Consider the following 19,644-nt stretch of genomic DNA (forward strand, 5'->3'; position numbering starts at 1 on the left):
CATTCTTCAAGGCTCCCAGGATTTTCGCCCCCTCCCCCACACTATGATCCACTTCCGCTTCCATGTTTCCATCCGCTGCCAGATCCACTCCCAGATATCTAAAACACTTTACTTCCTCCAGTTTTTCTCAATTCAAACTTACCTCCCAATTGACTTGACCCTCAACCCTACTGTACCTAATAACCTTGATCTTATTCACATTTGCTCTTAACTTTCTTCTTCCACACACCTTACCAAACTCAGTCACCAGCTTCTGCAGTTTTTCACATAAATCAGCCACCAGTGCTGTATCATCAGCGAACAACAACTGACTCACTTCCCAAGCTCTCTCATCCACAACAGACTTCATACTTGCCCCTCTTTCCAAAACTCTTGCATTCACCTCCCTAACAACCCCATCCATAAAGAAATTAAACAACCATGGAGACATCACACACCCCTGCCGCAAACCTACATTCACTGAGAACCAATCACTTTCCTCTCTTCCTACACGTACACATGCCTTACATCCTCGATAAAAACTTTTCACTGCTTTTAGCAACTTGTCTCCCACACCATATATTCTTAATACTTTCCACAGAGCATCTCTATCAACTCTCTCATATGCCTTCTCCAGATCCTTAAATGCTACATACACATCCATTTGCTTTTCTATATATAATATATATATATATATATATATATATATATATATATATATATATATATATATATATATATACATATATATTATCCCTGGGGATAGGGGAGAAAGAATACTTCCCACGTATTCCCTGCGTGTCGTAGAAGGCGACTAAAAGGGGAGGGAGCGGGAGGCTGGAAATCCTCCCCTCTCATTTTTTTTTAATTTTCCAAAAGAAGGAACAGAGAATTGTACCAGGTGAGGGTATTCCCTCAAAGGCCCAGTCCTCTGTTCTGAACGCTACCTCGCTAATGCGGGAAATAGGGAATAGTTTGAAAGAAAGAAAAATATATATATATATATATATATATATATATATATATATATATATATATATATATATATATATTCTCGATTAATATGGGTAAAACTGAAAGTTGATGGAGAGAGATGGGTGATTATTGGTGCATATGCACCTGGGCATGAGAAGAAAGATCATGAGAGGCAAGTGTTTTGGGAGCAGCTGAATGATTGTGTTAGTGGTTTTGATGCACGAGACCGGGTTATAGTGTTGGGTGATTTGAATGGAAAGGTGAGTAATGTGGCAGTTGAGGGAATAATTGGTATACATGGGGTGTTCAGTGTTGTAAATGGAAATGGTGAAGAGCTTGTAGATTTATGTACTGAAAAAGGACTGATGATTGGGAATACCTGGTTTAAAAAGCGAGATATACATAAGTATACTTATGTAAGTAGGAGAGATGGCCAGAGAGCGTTATTGGATTATGTGTTAATTGACAGGCGCGCGAGAGAGACTTTTGGATGTTAATGTGCTGAGAGGTGCAACTGGAGGGATGTCTGATCAATATCTTGTGGAGGCTAAGGTGAAGATTTGTATGGGTTTACAGAAAAGAAGAGTGAATGTTGGGGTGAAGAGGGTGGTGAGAGTAAGTGAGCTTGGGAAGGAGACTTTTGTGAGGAAGTACCAGGAGAGACTGAGTACAGAATGGAAAAAGGTGAGAACAATGGAAGTAAGGGGAGTGGGGTGGAATGGGATGTGTTTAGGGAATCAGTGATGGATTGCGCAAAAGATGCTTGTGGCATGAGAAGAGTGGGAGGTGGGTTGATTAGAAAGGGTAGTGAGTGGTGGGATGAAGAAGTAAGAGTATTAGTGAAAGAGAAGAGAGAGGCATTTGGACGATTTTTGCAGGGAAATAATGAAATTGAGTGGGAGACATAAAAGAAAGAGACAGGAGGTCAAGAGAAAGGTGCAAGAGGTGAAAAAAAGGGCAAATGAGAGTTGGGGTGAGAGAGTATCTTTAAATTTTAGGGAGAATAAAAAGATGTTCTGGAAGGAGGTAAATAAAGTGCGTAAGACAAGGGAGCAAATGGGAACTTTAGTGAAGGGCGCAAATGGGGAGGTGATAACAAGTAGTGGTGATGTGAGAAGGAGATGGAGTGAGTATTTTGAAGGTTTGTTGAATGTGTTTGATGATAGAGTGGCAGATATAGGGTGTTTTGGTCGAGGTGGTGTGCAAAGTGCGAGGGTTAGGGAAAATGATTTGGTAAACAGAGAAGAGGTAGTAAAAGCTTTGCGGAAGATGAAAGCCGGCAAGGCAGCAGGTTTGGATGGTATTGCAGTGGAATTTATTAAAAAAGGGGGTGACTGTATTGTTGACTGGTTGGTAAGGTTATTTAATGTATGTATGACTCATGGTGAGGTGCCTGAGGATTGGCGGAATGCGTGCATAGTGCCATTGTACAAAGGCAAAGGGGATAAGAGTGAGTGCTCAAATTACAGAGGTATAAGTTTATTGAGTATTCCTGGCAAATTGTATGTGAGGGTATTGATTGAGAGGGTGAAGGCATGTACAGAGCATCAGATTGGGGAAGAGCAGTGTGGTTTCAGAAGTGGTAGAGGATGTGTGGATCAGGTGTTTGCTTTGAAGAATGTATGTGAGAAATACTTAGAAAAGCAAATGGATTTGTATGTAGCATTTATGGATCTGGAGAAGGCATATGATAGAGTTGATAGAGATGCTCTGTGGAAGGTATTAAGAATATATGGTGTGGGAGGAAAGTTGTTAGAAGCAGTGAAAAGTTTTTACCGAGGATGTAAGGCATGTGTACGTGTAGGAAGAGAGGAAAGTGATTGGTTCTCAGTGAATGTAGGTTTGCGGCAGGGGTGTCTGATGTCTCCATGGTTGTTTAATTTGTTTATGGATGAGGTTGTTAGGGAGGTAAATGCAAGAGTTTTGGAAAGAGGGGCAAGGATGAAGATCTGTTGGGGATGAGAGAGCTTGGGAAGTGAGTCAGTTGTTGTTCGCTGATGCTACAGCGCTGGTGGCTGATTCATGTGAGAAACTGCAGAAGCTGGTGACTGAGTTTGGTAAAGTGTGTGGAAGAAGAAAGTTGAGAGTAAATGTGAATAAGAGCAAGGTTATTAGGTACAGTAGGGGTGAGGGTCAAGTCAATTGGGAGGTGAGTTTGAATGGAGAAAAACTGGAGGAAGTGAAGTGTTTTAGATATCTGGGAGTGGATCTGTCAGCGGATGGAACCATGGAAGCGGAAGTGGATCATAGGGTGGGGGAGGGGGCGAAAATTCTGGGAGCCTTGAAGAATGTGTGGAAGTCGAGAACACTATCTCGGAAAGCAAAAATGGGTATGTTTGAAGGAATAGTGGTTCCAACAATGTTGTATGGTTGCGAGGCGTGGGCTATGGATAGAGTTGTGCGCAGGAGGATGGATGTGCTGGAAATGAGATGTTTGAGGACAATGTGTGGTGTGAGGTGGTTTGATCGAGTAAGTAACGTAAGGGTAAGAGAGATGTGTGGAAATAAAAAGAGCGTGGTTGAGAGAGCAGAAGAGGGTGTTTTGAAATGGTTTGGGCACATGGAGAGAATGAGTGAGGAGAGATTGACCAAGAGGATATATGTGTCGGAGGTGGAGGGAACGAGGAGAAGAGGGAGACCAAATTGGAGGTGGAAAGATGGAGTGAAAAAGATTTTGTGTGATCGGGGCCTGAACATGCAGGAGGGTGAAAGGAGGGCAAGGAATAGAGTGAATTGGAGCGATGTGGTATACCGGGGTTGACGTGCTGTCAGTGGATTGAATCAAGGCATGTGAAGCGTCTGGGGTAAACCATGGAAAGCTGTGTAGGTATGTATATTTGCGTGTGTGGACGTATGTATATACATGTGTATGGGGGGGGGTTGGGCCATTTCTTTCGTCTGTTTCCTTGCGCTACCTCGCAAACGCGGGAGACAGCGACAAAGTATAATAAATAAAAATAAAATATTTTTTTTTTTTTTTTATACTTTGTTGCTGTCTCCCGCGTTTGCGAGGTAGCGCAAGGAAATAAAATATATATATATATATATATATATATATATATATATATATATATATATATATATATATATATATATATATATATATATATTATCCCTGGGGATAGGGGAGAAAGAATACTTCCCACGTATTCCCTGCGTGTCGTAGAAGGCGACTAAAAGGGAAGGGAGCGGGGGGCTGGAAATCCTCCCCTCTCGTTTTTTTTTTTTAATTTTCCAAAAGAAGGAACAGAGAAGGGGGCCAGGTGAGGATATTCCCTCAAAGGCCCAGTCCTCTGTTCTTAACGCTACCTCGCTATCGCGGGAAATGGCGAATAGTAAGAAAAAAAAAATATATATATATATATATATATATATATATATATATATATATATATATATATATATATATATATACACACATATATATATGGGGAAGGCATATGATGAGGTTGATAGAGATGCTTTGTGGAAGGTCTTAAGAATGTAAGGTGTGAGAGGAAAGCTGCTAAAAGAAAGGAAAATTTTTTATCAAGAGTGTAAGGCTTATGAATGAGTAGGGAGAGAGGAGAGTAAATTGTTCCTAGAGGAGGTTTTTCTGCAGCTGGAGTGTATGATGTCACCATGGTGTTTAGTTTGTGTATGGATTGGTTGATAAGGGAGGTAAATATGAGAGTCTTGGAGAAAGGGGTGAGTATGCAGTCTGTTGGGGATGAGAGGGCCTGGGAAATGAGTCATTTGTTGTTTACTAATGATACAGCACTGCTAGCAGATTTGAGTAAGACACTCCATAAGCTGGTGACTAAGTTTGGAATGAATGTGAATAAACACAATGGTTTGAGGGACAGGTTAGCTGGAGTTTGAGTTTGAATGGAGAAAGATTAGAGGAAGTGAAATGTTATAGATATCTGGGAGTTGCCTTGACAGCAGATGAAACTATGAAAGCAGAAATGAGTTACAGGGTGAGGGAGGGGGTGAAGGCTCTGGGCGCAATGAAGAATGTGTGGAAAGAGAGAATGATATCTCAGAGAGCAAAAATGGATGTTTGAAAGAATAGTAGTTCTAACAATATTATATGGTTGCAAGGAATGGGCTATAGATGGTGTTGTATGTCAGAGGGTGTATGTGTTAGAAATGAAATGTTTGAGGACAATATGTGATGTAAGGTGGTTTGATCGAGTAATTAATGAAAAAGTAAGAGGGACTGGTGGTAAAAATGGTGTGGTTAAGAGAGCAGAAGATGGTTTGCTGATATGGTTTGGACAAATGGCGAGAATAAGTGAGAAAAAGTTGACAAAGAGGGAGCAAGGAGAAACAGGAGACCAAATTGGAGGTGGAAGGGTGGAGTGAAAAGATTTAGTGATCAGGGGCTGAACATGCAGGAGGGTGAAAACTGTGCATGGGATAGAGTGAATTGGAAAGATGTGGTATACTGGGGTCAGTGTGCTGTCAGTGGACTGAACCAGGGCATATGAAGTGTCTTAGGTAAACCATGGAAAGGTCTGTGGGATCTGGTTGTGGATAGGGAGCTTTGATTTTGATGCATTACACATGACAGCTAGAGAATGGATGTGAGCATATGGTGGCCTGTCTTTGTCTGGTCCTGGCAATCCCTTACTAATGCAGGAAGTGGCAATCAAGTATGAAAAAAAAAAATAAGGAAATCAGATTTTGGAAATATCTGTAGTTTGTGTCTCCATTGTCTTTTAGTTAGTGTCATACTTTCTGTTGCTTATCTTAAGCATGCACCAGTTTATTTTATATTAAGTTGTTAATGTTGTTGTTTGTTTCTTTTGATGTAGGGGTATTATTTGAGATTAATCATTTGGGTTTATTTTACTCCCTCTTTAGCTTCAGCATACCAAATTTTGAGTTAATTTGTGTGGGTATTAAGGAGAAGGTCTTCATTGTATGTAATTTTTGTCCTCTGGCTGTTTAATATAGAAAGGTCTTGGAAGAATATATACGAAGTGTATCAGACCAGCTACAACATGGTTGTTACACAGGCACGATGGGCTACAGCCTCATTAGCCTAACTAAGCAAAGGGCAGCACAACTACTTGATATGAGACCTTCAAAACCATTATGCCTCCAACATAAAACAACGTTACTTTTATATAGCTGTATAGTGAAAATTAAAGATTCTTGAGATATATTGGAATACTCTTGATTTTAGAAAAATTTAGTTCATCTCAGAGGAAGTGTTCGTAATTGTAGTCAGATTAACTTATGTACACTTGATTTGTAAAAATACTTATGAAAATTAAATACTGGTAGCTAAGGGTAAAGATATAAAATTTATCAGTAGATTGAAGTTGACTTCATTGTTTGATTGAAAAATATATTCCTTTCAGAATGAAAATGTGTAAGCCAGTGCTAGAGTGCAGTAAAGCACGCAAACAACAGAAGAAAGACCAGGGCAAGATGGTAAATAGGGGACCAGGCCCTAGCAATGACCTTTGTGCCAAGTATGAAAATTACTTTGAGTTTAAGAGCTTGGCATGGCACACCAAACCTCATGCTGTGAGTTTGTTGTGGTTAACTGTATTTTGTAGTTTGAAAGTTGTTTTTCATCTGCTTGACATAACTGGGGATATATAGCCACTACAACATGAAGATGATAACAACGCTCGTTACATAAGTCATACTGCTAAAACATAGTGTGTTTGTGCCCATCCTCCATGTGATAAAGTTTTCCAGTTTGGGTATGCCAGGTATCTTGCTTAAATGGGCTTTAAGTAAAATCAGTTGACCCATGGATTATGAAGAAGACGTAGCCTGTAAGGAAGAAGGAGTATATGCTTTTCTGAACACTCAATAGAAACAAAAGCTTCACTGGAGTTGGCAGTAATCTTCCTAAGGAAAATAAAGAATTATCTTGTAAGTCTAGTCAGTGCTATTAAAGTGCTATGACTGGCATTTAGAGTGGAGAGATGGAGTAAAATGACATTCAGAAGCATATGGTCAGATGAACTAATTAAGAGTGAAACTGTTTAGTTATTACATGTTTTATATCATCGGAGCCAGAAAAGTTTTCAAATTGAATAAGCTCTGAAGATCTGATTCACATAGAACGTAATGTATTTCATTGTCATTTTCAGAATGTAAGTACATCTTTGAATTTGGACTTTTTAGTTTCTTTTTGATTGTGAGTTCAGATTCCACCTTTAGATATATTAAGGAAAGTCACATAAGTTTGCCCTTTGAGATCATGAGTTTCTTGGCCTTGTTTGAGGGCTAATTTGATTGCCTTTCATTTGTAAAGATTCTATTCTTCATTTGTTGTATATATAACATTTTTGCATTCCATGTACAGTGACAGTATTGCATCGAATGAGGTTTGGCAGTGCTGCTACTATGGTATAGGCTCAAAATTGGGAGAAGTTTGGAATTTCCAAGCCTCAACAGGATACTCAATTTTTCCAGAGTATCCAAGTCCACTCCTTCTTGTGGTGACCTTGTTATTACACCCCTGGGGATGGAACAGGAATGGGAGGTGTTGCCCAACTCCATGATGGTAATAGTAGTAGTAGTTTCTTTTTGAATACAAACAAACACTTGAAGTGTTTTGGGTTTTTTAGTTTTTCAGATGATTTGGAAGTCCCAATGCCTTTGGGAAACACTGCATTGGAGTTACACTCTGCCAATGGCCTGTCAAGGGTGAGACAATAAAGGCTAAGAAGCAGCACTGGAGTCTACCAGTTATGCTGGGGAGTAAAAGGGATGAGCAGTTGATGGTGATGGCGCTGAATATGAATGGGAAGACTGGTGAAAGTAAAAGAAAGGAGATTATGGATAAATTTGAAAGTTGTAGTTTACATGTTGGGGAAACCCATTTCCTTGGGCAGGTTGTATGGAGTGAAAATGGGAATGATAAATGCAAGTTATGGAAGGGCATGGAAGAGGGAAAGAAGGATGTGCATTTGTGCTATCTGAGAGTATGAGAGGATGTTACAGAGCATGGTTGGATTGGATCAAGAATAGTGTTTGCGAAAGGAAAGATTGGCATTGTGAAGTATGCATGGGTATGTGTATATTCACCTGTCAATATGAAGACTGTGAGATAATGAAAGGGAGCGTTTATAGAGAAATTTTAATGACCGTATGAATGGTTTTGAGATGAAGAGAAAGTGTTGTAATGGGTGATATGAACGTGAAGGTGGGATATGACGAAATTGGCACAATACTTGGTAAATGCAGAGTGCTTGAAGTAAATGAGAATGGAAGCTATCATGTGGATGTGAGTGCCAAGAGGGGTTTATCTCTTGGAAACACCTTTTTTTCAGCACATAATTATTCATAGGTATACATGGATGAGAAATGAAGGAAAAGAAGAGTTAAAGGGTTTCTCTGACAATGTGGCATAGAATGAATGGTTGAGGAAGGCTGTTCTTGATGCTTGAGTTGTGAGAGGATTCTTTGGAGACTCTGACCTTTTTGTAGTTGTATTGGGATTGAGGATTAGGGAGAAGAGGGAGAATGGTTTAAGGAAGAATGGTGAGGTGAAAGTATTGACAAGTAAGAAGATGAATCAGAAAAAATGCAAGGAGGGGTGTGAAATGAGAGTGACTGAAAGTTTAGATAGAAGTGCAATAGATGTAGGGATGCAGTCATGTGTGAATGAGGTTTTTAGAATGTTTACAGAAAAACTTGAAGGTTGTAGAATTAGTAATTGTATACAACGTTATGAGATTTAGGAATAAGAATGGAAATGCATGGTGGGTGGATGAGACTAGAATTGCTCTGAAAATTCATATGGTAGAATATTTGAAGGAATGTACCTGTGGAAGTTCAGCAAAGGAGGAAGGAAGAATATAAGATGTTTACACAGAATGTTAAGAAGCTGATAGAAGAAAGTACAGAAAGAGTAAATGAAGATTTTGGAAAAAAGTTGAGTGAAAAGTTTAGGGAAAATAAGAAATTTTACTGGAATGAAGTGAAAAAGGAAAGGGATGGATGTAAGGGTGGAAATGTTAATGTGAGATGTAAGGAAGGGAGTTGCTGAATCAAAAGCAGGAAGTGAAAGGAAGATGGAAAGAGTATTTTAAAAAACTGATAAATATTTGGGAAGGTGAAGATGCAGTTGTTACATACATGGATATGGAAAATGCAAGGTGCCTATAGCAAGAAGGGAGATGGAAAGGGCAGTAATGAGGTTGAGGGTATGAAAGGCCCTAAGAGTGAATGGGATTGCAGATGAAATCCTGAAGTATGGAGGAGAAAGTTTGTTGGATTGGATACATTTGATATGTGATTTAGCATGGAAACAGAAAGTTGTGCCTGAGGATTGGGTGAAAGCTGTTATTGTTGTTCCAGTTAAAGATGCTGAAGATTTATGTAGCAATTATGGGGTAAAAAGTCTGTTAAGTATACCGGCAAAAGTGTGTACTAGAGTTTTAATTGACAGTGATGGAAGTGACTGATTGCATTATGAATGAGGAGCAGTGGGATTTTAGGAAAGGTAGGGGATGTGTGAATCAGATTTTTGTTTTGAAAATGACTATGGGGAAAGTATCTATGGTAAGGTAAGAAGATGTCTGCAGCTTTTATGAATCTGGATAAGCATATAACAGAGTCAAGTGGAATGCTTTATGTGTTGAGGATATATGGGGCAGCGGAACAACTGTAGGATGGTATGAAAACCTTATTTAGAGTAGGAATTGCATGTATAAGAGTGGATGGAGAGTTGAGTGTGAGTTCTGGTATACTTGTGAGTGTGAAGCAGGGCTGTGTGATGTCACACTTGGCCATTGAACATATGTATTTAGGAGTGATAAGATAGTTGAAAGCAAGACTTAAGAAAGGGGGGTTGCAGAGACAGATTGAGACATTGAGAAATGGTGGCTAGTGATAAGCCTGTTTGTGGATTATACAATGTTATTTCCTGAGAGAGAGGAGATGTTGCAGAAGGTTGTAAGTGTCTTTTATGATGCGTGTATGCAAAGGTGATTGAAGGTGAATGTGAGTAAAAGTAAAGTAATGGTGTTTGAAAGGAAACAGAGCGAAATTGTAGATTTTGCAAAACCCTATAGAATGAAAGAAGGTGTACTAAACTGTGAAATAGATATGGGGGAGAAAGACTGGAAGAAGTGAGAGAATTTAACCATTTAGGAGCTGCCTAGGGTACATCTCATGATATGGAAGAAGAGATTAGGGAGAGAGGAGTACAGGGTAGAGGAGTGATTAGGTCCTGTAATATAATAATGAAGGGTTGAGGCATAAGTATAGAAGTGAAAAAAGGATTATGGGATAGCATAATCATCCCAACTCCAACCTATGCAGCTGAAATATGGATATGGAATGAGTCACAGAGGTCAAGAACCCAGGCTGTGGAAATAAGATGTTTGAATGGAGCATGTGGTATGACGATGAATGAAGAAAGAAATGACGGGTGTGAGAGAGATATGTATGGCAGGGAGTGCAAAGGGATGTGTTGTGGAGTGGCTGTGTGAGTGAATCATAATACTCTGAGGTGATTTGGACATGTGGAAAGAATGCAAGGAGAATGTATGATAGTACAGTTGAAGGGATAGGTATGAGAGGAAGACCACCCATGACATGGGAAATAGAGTGGAAGGATACTGGAGGGAGAGAAATGATGGAATAATGAATGGAATGGTGTGTGTGTGTGGGGGGGGGGGGTGCATGTTTGGACAGGAGGTAAGTGGTGACTTGCTTTGGCCACCACCCTATTGAGAGTTCACAGAGGGAATGGGCATCAGAGATGTAGATAGCTACATAGAATATTTTACTATAACACATAACATTAGAAGGGTACACTGAATTCTTGGTTATCTGGATCATTTGGGACCAGACCCTATCTAGTCAAATGAGTTTTGTGGTTAAACAAATATTTAGATTTTTACTATGTTATATAATGGGAAACAACTAGTGCAGATTGTTACACAAATTTATGAGCTTATTTTGATTTGATAATAAACTGTATGAATAAGTGAGAAAGCATTGTTTATGGACTCTTGGGGTGTAACGGTTAGCATTCCAGACCATGACACATTTACAGGCTACCCAGGGTAGAGCACAAAGGTTCAAATCCCGGTTATGGATGTTTGTCCACAGTCAACCCAGCCATTCATCCACCCCAAGGGTTGGTCATTAAAATGGGTACTTGGTTCAGGCTAGGATATATATATTATTCATTCATTATTCATTATACATAATCACCAAGGTAGTGCCAGGAAACAGACAAAGAATGGCCCGTCCACTCATATACACATATATATACATAAATGGAGAAGGCATATGATAGAGTTGATAGAGATGCTCTGTGGAAGGTATTAAGAATATATGGTGTGGGAGGAAAGTTGTTAGAAGCAGTGAAAAGTTTTTATCGAGGATGTAAGGCATGTGTACGTGTAGGAAGAGAGGAAAGTGATTGGTTCTCAGTGAATGTAGGTTTGCAGCAGGGGTGTGTGATGTCTCCATGGTTGTTTAATTTGTTTATGGATGGGGTTGTTAGGGAGGTAAATGCAAGAGTTTTGGAAAGAGGGGCAAGTATGAAGTCTGTTGGGGATGAGAGAGCTTGGGAAGTGAGTCAGTTGTTGTTCGCTGATGATACAGCGCTGGTGGCTGATTCATGTGAGAAACTGCAGAAGCTGGTGACTGAGTTTGGTAAAGTGTGTGGAAGAAGAAAGTTAAGAGTAAATGTGAATAAGAGCAAGGTTATTAGGTACAGTAGGGTTGAGGGTCAAGTCAATTGGGAGGTGAGTTTGAATGGAGAAAAACTGGAGGAAGTGAAGTGTTTTAGATATCTGGGAGTGGATCTGGCAGCGGATGGAACCATGGAAGCGGAAGTGGATCATAGGGTGGGGGAGGGGGTGAAAATTCTGGGGGCCTTGAAGAATGTGTGGAAGTCGAGAACATTATCTCGGAAAGCAAAAATGGGTATGTTTGAAGGAATAGTGGTTCCAACAATGTTGTATGGTTGCGAGGCTTGGGCTATGGATAGAGTTGTGCGCAGGAGGATGGATGTGCTGGAAATGAGATGTTTGAGGACAATGTGTGGTGTGAGGTGGTTTGATCGAGTGAGTAACGTAAGGGTAAGAGAGATGTGTGGAAATAAAAAGAGCGTGGTTGAGAGAGCAGAAGAGGGTGTTTTGAAGTGGTTTGGGCACATGGAGAGGATGAGTGAGGAAAGATTGACCAAGAGGATATATGTGTCGGAGGTGGAGGGAGCAAGGAGAAGAGGGAGACCAAATTGGAGGTGGAAAGATGGAGTGAAAAAGATTTTGTGTGATCGGGGCCTGAACATGCAGGAGGGTGAAAGGAGGGCAAGGAATAGAGTGAATTGGAGCGATGTGGTATACCGGGGTTGACGTGCTGTCAGTGGATTGAATCAAGGCATGTGAAGCGTCTGGGGTAAACCATGGAAAGCTGTGTAGGTATGTATATTTGCGTGTGTGGACGTATGTATATACATGTGTATGGGGGGGGGTTGGGCCATTTCTTTCGTCTGTTTCCTTGCGCTACCTCGCAAACGCGGGAGACAGCGACAAAGTATAAAAAAAAAAAAGAAATACATAAATGCACACATACACACACATATACATACATAAACGTATCAACATATACGTACACATATGCAGACATTACTTACACATTCATGTCACTATCCTGCCTCACTGGAAAACAGCATTGCTATCCCTTGCTTCAGTGAGGTAGCACCAGGAATACAGACAAAAAGGCCACATTCATTCACACTCAGTCTCTATCTGTCATGTGTAATGCACCAAAACCACAGCTCCCTATCCACATCCAGGCCCCAGAGACCTTTCCATGATTTACCCCAGATGCTTCACATGCCATGGTTCAGTCCATTAACAGCACGTCGACTCTGGTATACCACATCATTCCAGTTCACTCGATTCCTTGCATGCCTCTAACCCTCGTGTATGTTCAGGCCCCAATTGCTCAAAATCTTTTTCACTCCATCCTTCCACCTCCAATTTGGTCTCCCTCTTCTCCTTGTTCCCTCCACCGCTGACACATAAATCCTCTTTGTCAATCTTTCCTCACTCATTCTCTCCATATGTCCAAACCTTTCAGCATACCCTCTTCTGCTCTCTCAACCATACTCTTTTTAATTCCACACATCTCTCTTACCCTTACATTACTTACTCGACCAAACCACCTCACACCACATATTGTCTTCAAACATCTCATTTCCAACACATCCTTCCTCCTCAGTACAACCCTATCTATGGCTAATGCCTTGCAACCATATAACATTGTTGGAACTACTATTCCTTCAAACGTACCAATTTTTGCTCTCTGCAAGAACATTATTTCCTTCCACACATTCTTCATTGCTCCCAGAACCTTCACCTCTCCCACCCTGTGACTCACTTCCGCTTCCATGGTTCCATCCACTGCTAAGTCCACTCCCAGATATCTAAAACACTTCACTTCCTCCAGTCAAACTTACCTCCCAGTTTACTTGTCCCTCAATACTGCTGTACCTAATAACATTGCTCTTATTCACATTTACTCTCAACTTTCTCCTTTCACCCACTTTTCAACCTCTGCAGTTTCTCACTCAAATCAGCCACTAGAGCTGTATCATTGGTGAACAATAAGTGACTCACTTCCCAAACCCTCTCATCCGCAACAGACTGCATACTCGCCCCTCTCTCCAAAAATCTTGCATTTTCCTCCCTAACCACCCCATCCATAAACAAATCAAACAACCATGGGGACATCACACACCCCTGCTGCAAACCAACATTCACTAGGAACCAATCACTCTCCTATCTTTCTACTCGTGCACATGCCTTACATCTTTGGTAAGAACTTTTCACTGCTTCTGGCAACTTACCTCTCACACCATATACTCTTAAAACCTTCTACAAAGCATCTGTATCAACCCTATCATATGCCTTCTCCAGATCCATAAATACTACAAACAAATCAATTTGTTTTTCTAAGTATTTCTCGCATACATTCTTCAAAGCAAACACCTGGGGCCGTATGCAGAAAAATTCTTAGATTTCTGCTTATTTTTATGCTTAGCTGAGCAAGTGACTTAAGTGCCACACAGAAAAGGACTAAGCACGATGCTTAGTATACCTTAAGCATAAGATTTAAGAAGTATGAAATGCAGTTTGGGTCAAAATATTTGTCGTCTGCTAAGCAAATACTTAAGCATAGGGCAGCTTTCAGAAACATGCTTAGCAAAATTCTTAAAGTTAAGTGAAAATCTTTGGGGCTGAGTATACTTAAGCATTCTAAGAAGTTTTCTGCATATGGCCCCTGATCCACACATCCTTTACCACTCCTGAAGTCACACTGCTTTTCCCCAATCTGATGCACTGTACATACCTTCACCCTCTCAATCAATACCCTCCCATATAATTTCCCAGGAATACTTAAAAAACTTATACCTCTGTAGTTTGAACACTCACTGTTATCCCCTTTGCCTTTTCACAATGGCATTATACATGCATTCTGCCAATCCTCAGGCACTTCACCATGGTCCATACATACGTTGAATTTTCTTACCAACCACTCAACCATACAGTAACCCCATTTTTTAATAAATTCCACTGCAATACTGTGCAAACCTGCTGCCTTACTGGATTTCATCTTCTGCAAAGCTTTCACTACCTCTTCTCCCTTCTCCAAATCATTCTCCCTTACCCGCTCTTCATGCAGCACCCCGACCAAAACACCCTTTATCTGCCACTCTATCAAAAACACATTCAACAGACCTTCAAAATACTCACTCTATCACTTTCTGTTATTATTTCCCTACTTGCCTTCTTCGTTGATGTTCCCATTTGTTTTCTTCTCTTATGCATGTTATTTACCTCCTTCCAAAACATCTTTTTATTCGCCCTAAAATTTAATGGTGCTCTCACCCCAACTCTAATTTGCCCTCTTTTTCAACTCTTTCACCTTTCTCTTGACCTCTTGCCTCTTTCTTTTATCCATCTCCCAGTTATTTGCACTACTTCCCTGCAAATATCTTCTAGACACCTCTCTTTTCTCTTTCATTAACAGTCTAATCTGTCCACCTCCCACCTTTCTCATATCACATTCATCTTTTGTGCAAGCCATCACTGCTTCCCAAATACATCTCATTCCTCACCCACTCCCCTCATATCATTTGCTCTCATGTTTTGCCGTTCTACACTCATTCTGTCCTGATCATTCCTCACACAAGTCTTCTTTCCACTTACTCTCACTACTCTTTTCTCCCCAACATTCTCTCTTCTTTTCTGAAAGCCTCTACAAATCGTCACCTTTGCCTCCACAAGACATAACTCCAGCTGCCTCTCTCAACACATTGACATCCAAAAGTCTTTCTTTTACATGATCATCAATTAACATGTAGTCTAATAATGCCCTTTGACCATCTCTCCTACTCACATATGTATACTTATGTCTATCTCTCTTCTTAAATCAGGTATATTCCCAATCACCAGTCTTTTTTCAGCATACAAATCCACAAACTCTTCATTTTCATTTACAACACTGAACACCACATGTGCACTCTCAGTTGCCACATTACTTACCCTTGCATTTACATCACCTATCACTGTAACCCGATCCCGTGCATCAAAGCTGCTAATACACTCAGTCAACTACTCCCAAACCACTTGCCTCATGATTTTTCTTCTCACGACCAGATACATAGGCACCAATGATCACTCATCTCTCTTCATCCACTTTCAGACAGTTTCTCACACGAATCAACCTCTAGAGATATATCATCGACGAACAACAACTGACTCACTTCCCAGGCCCTCTCATCCCCAACAGAATGCATATGTGCTCCTCTCTCCAAAACTCTTGCATTTACCTCCCTAACCACCCCATCCTCAAACAAATTAAACAACCATAGAGACATCGCACACACCTGCCACAAACCGACATTCACTGGAAACCAATCACTCTCCTGTCTTCCTACTTGTACGCATGACTTACATCCTTAGTAAAAACTTTTCATTGCTTCTAGCAACTTACCTCCCACCCCATGTACTCTTAAAACCTTCCACAAAGGATTTCTATCAACACTATAATATTCCTTCAATCATTACCCTCCCATATAATTTCCCAGGAATACTCAACAAACTTTTACCTCTGTATTTTAAACACTCACCTTTATCCCCATTGCCTTTGTACAGTGGCATTATGTAGGCATTCCGTCAATCCTCAGGCACTTCACCATAGTCCATACTTACAATGAATATCCTTACCAACCAGTCAACAGCACAATCACCTACTTTTTGATAAATTCCTCTGCAGTACCATCCAAACGTGCCACTTTGCTGGATTTCATCTTCTGCAAAGCTTTCACTACCTCTTCTCTGTTTACCAAACCATTCTCTCCGATCCTCTCACTGCGTGCACCACCCTAACCAAAACACCCTATATCTGCATTTCTATCATCAAATGAATTTAGCACACCTTCAAAATACTCATCCATTTCCTTCTCACTTCATTACTACCTGTTGTTACCTCCCCACTTGCCCCCTTCACGGATGTTCCCATTTGTTCTCTTGTCTTATGCACTTTATTTATCTCCTTCCAAGACATCTTTTTTTTTTCTTCTTTTTTTTTTGCTTTGTCGCTGTCTCCCGCGTTTGCGAGGTAGCACAAGGAAACAGACGAAAGAAATGGCCCAACCCACCCCCATACACATGTATATACATACGTCCACACACGCAAATATACATACCTACACAGCTTTCCATGGTTTACCCCAAATGCTTCACATGCCCTGATTCAACCCACTGACAGCACGTCAACCCCGGTATACCACATCGATCCAATTTACTCTATTCCTTGCCCTCCTTTCATTCTCCTGCATGTTCAGACCCCGATCACACAAAATCTTTTTCACTCCATTTTTCCACATCCAATTTGGTCTCCCACTTCTCCTCGTTCCCTCCACCTCCGACACATATATCCTCTTGGTCAATCTTTCCTCACTCATTCTCTCCATGTGCCCAAACCATTGCAAAACACCCTCTTCTGCTCTCTCAACCACGCTCTTTTTATTTCCACACATCTCTCTTACCCTTACGTTACTCACTCGATCAAACCACCTCACACCACACATTGTCCTCAAACATTTCATTTCCAGCACATCCATCCTCCTGCGCACAACTCTATCCATAGCCCACGCCTCGCAACCATACAACATTGTTGGAACCACTATTCCTTCAAAGATACCCATTTTTGCTTTCCGAGATAATGTTCTCGACTTCCACACATTCTTCAAGGCTCCCAGAATTTTCGCCCCCTCCCCCACCCTATGATTCACTTCCGCTTCCATGGTTCCATCCGCTGCCAGATCCACTCCCAGATATCTAAAACACTTTACTTCCTCCAGTTTTTCTCCATTCAAACTTACCTCCCAATTGACTTGACCCTCAACCCTACTGCACCTAATTACCTTGCTCTTATTCACATTTACTCTTAACTTTCTTCTTTCACACACTTTACCAAACTCAGTCACCAGCTTCTGCAGTTTCTCACATGAATCAGCCACCAGCGCTGTATCATCAGCGAACAACAACAACTGACTCACTTCCCAAGCTCTCTCATCCGCAACAGACTTCATACTTGCCCCTCTTTCCAAAACTCTTGCATTCACCTCCCTAACAACCCCATCCATAAACAAATTAAACAACCATGGAGACATCACACACCCCTGCTGCAAACCTACATTCACTGAGAACCAGTCACTCTCCTCTCTTCCTACACGTACACATGCCTTACATCCTCGTTAAAAACTTTTCACTGCTTCTAACAACTTGCCTCCCACACCTTATATTCTTAATACCTTCCACAGAGCATATCTATCAACTCTATCATATGCCTTCTCCAGATCCATAAATGCTACATACAAATCCATTTGCTTTTCTAAGTATTTCTCACATACATTCTTCAAAGCAAACACCTGATCCACACATCCTCTACCACTTCTGAAACCACACTGCTCTACCCCAATCTGATGCTCTGTACATGCCTTCACCCTCTCAATCAATACCCTCCCATATAATTTACCAGGAATACTCAACAAACTTATACCTCTGTAATTTGAGCACTCACTCTTATCCGCTTTGCCTTTGTACAATGGCACTATGCACGCATTCTGCCAATCCCCAGGCACCTCACCATGAGTCATACATACATAAAATAACCTTACCAACCAGTCAATAATACAGTCACCCCCTTTTTTAACAAATTCCACTGCAATACCATCCAAACCTGCTGCCTTGCCGGCTTTCATCTTCCGCAAAGCTTTTACTACCTCTTCTCTGTTTACCAAATCATTTTCCCTAACCCTCTCACTTTGCACACCACCTCAACCAAAGCACCCTATATCTGCCACTCTATCATCAAACACATTCAACAAACCTTCAAAATACTCACTCCATCTCCTTCTCACATCACCACTACTTGTTATCACCTCCCCATTTGCGCCCTTCACTGAAATTCCCATTTGCTCCCTTGTCTTACGCACTTTATTTACCTTCTTCCAGAACATCTTTTTATTCTCCCTAAAATTTAATGATACTCTCTCACCCCAACTCTCATTTGCCCTCTTTTTCACCTCTTGCACCTTTCTCTTGACCTCCTGTCTCTTTCTTTTATACATCTCCCACTCAATTGCATTTTTTCCCTGCAAAAATTGTCCAAATGCCTCTCTCTTCTCTTTCACTAATAATCTTACTTCTTCATCCCACCACTCACTACCCTTTCTAATCAACCCACCTCCCACTCTTCTCATGCCACAAGCATCTTTTGCGCAATCCATCACTGATTCCCTAAATACATCCCATTCCTCCCCCACTCCCCTTACTTCCATTGTTCTCGCCTTTTTCCATTCTGTACTCAGTCTCTCCTGGTACTTCCTCGCACAAGTCTCCTTGCCAAGCTCACTTACTCTCACCTCCCTCTTCACCCCAACATTCACTCTTCTTTTCTGAAAACCCATACAAATCTTCACCTTAGCCTCCACAAGATAATGATCAGACATCCCTCTAGTTGCACCTCTCAGCACATTAACATCCAAAAGTCTCTCTTTCGTGCGCCTGTCAATTAACACGTAATCCAATAACGCTCTCTGGCCATCTCTCCTACTTACATACGTATACTTATGTATATCTCACTTTTTAAACCAGGTATTCCCAATCACCAGTCCTTTTTCAGCACATAAATCTACAAGCTCTTCACCATTTCCATTTACAACACTGAACACCCCATGTATACCAATTATTCCCTCAACTGCCACATTACTCACCTTTGCATTCAAATCACCCATCACTATAACCTGGTCTCGTGCATCAAAACCACTAACACACTCATTCAGCTGCTCCCAAAACACTTGCCTCTCATGATCTTTCTTCTCATGCCCAGGTGCATATGCACCAATAATCACCCATCTCTCTCCATGAACTTTCAGTTTTACCCATATTAATCGAGAATTTACTTTCTTACATTCTATCACATACTCCCACAACTCCTGTTTCATGAGTACTGCTACTCCTTCCCTTGCTCTTGTCCTCTCACTAACCCCTGACTTTACTCCCAAGACATTCCCAAACCACTCTTCCCTTTTACCCTTGAGCTTCGTTTCACTCAGAGCCAAAACATCCAGGTTCCTTTCCTCAAACATACTTCCTATCTCTCCTTTTTTCACATCTTGGTTACATCCACACACAT

The 19,644-nt window shown here is 40.9% G+C and overlaps 1 protein-coding gene across 1 annotated transcript in view; it reads left to right on the forward strand.

Annotated features, from left to right (window-relative positions):
• LOC139748897 (S1 RNA-binding domain-containing protein 1-like) overlaps positions 1-19,644 on the forward strand; it is a 714,827-nt gene that overhangs the window by 155,195 nt on the left and 539,988 nt on the right. Inside the window, exon 4 of the mRNA XM_071662261.1 lies at positions 6,306-6,474. Coding sequence (XP_071518362.1) covers positions 6,306-6,474 — 169 coding nt within the window. The remainder of the gene's footprint in view (positions 1-6,305; positions 6,475-19,644) is intronic.

This window comes from Panulirus ornatus, chromosome 6, assembly GCF_036320965.1.
Source record: "Panulirus ornatus isolate Po-2019 chromosome 6, ASM3632096v1, whole genome shotgun sequence".
Lineage (NCBI taxonomy): Eukaryota > Metazoa > Arthropoda > Malacostraca > Decapoda > Palinuridae > Panulirus > Panulirus ornatus.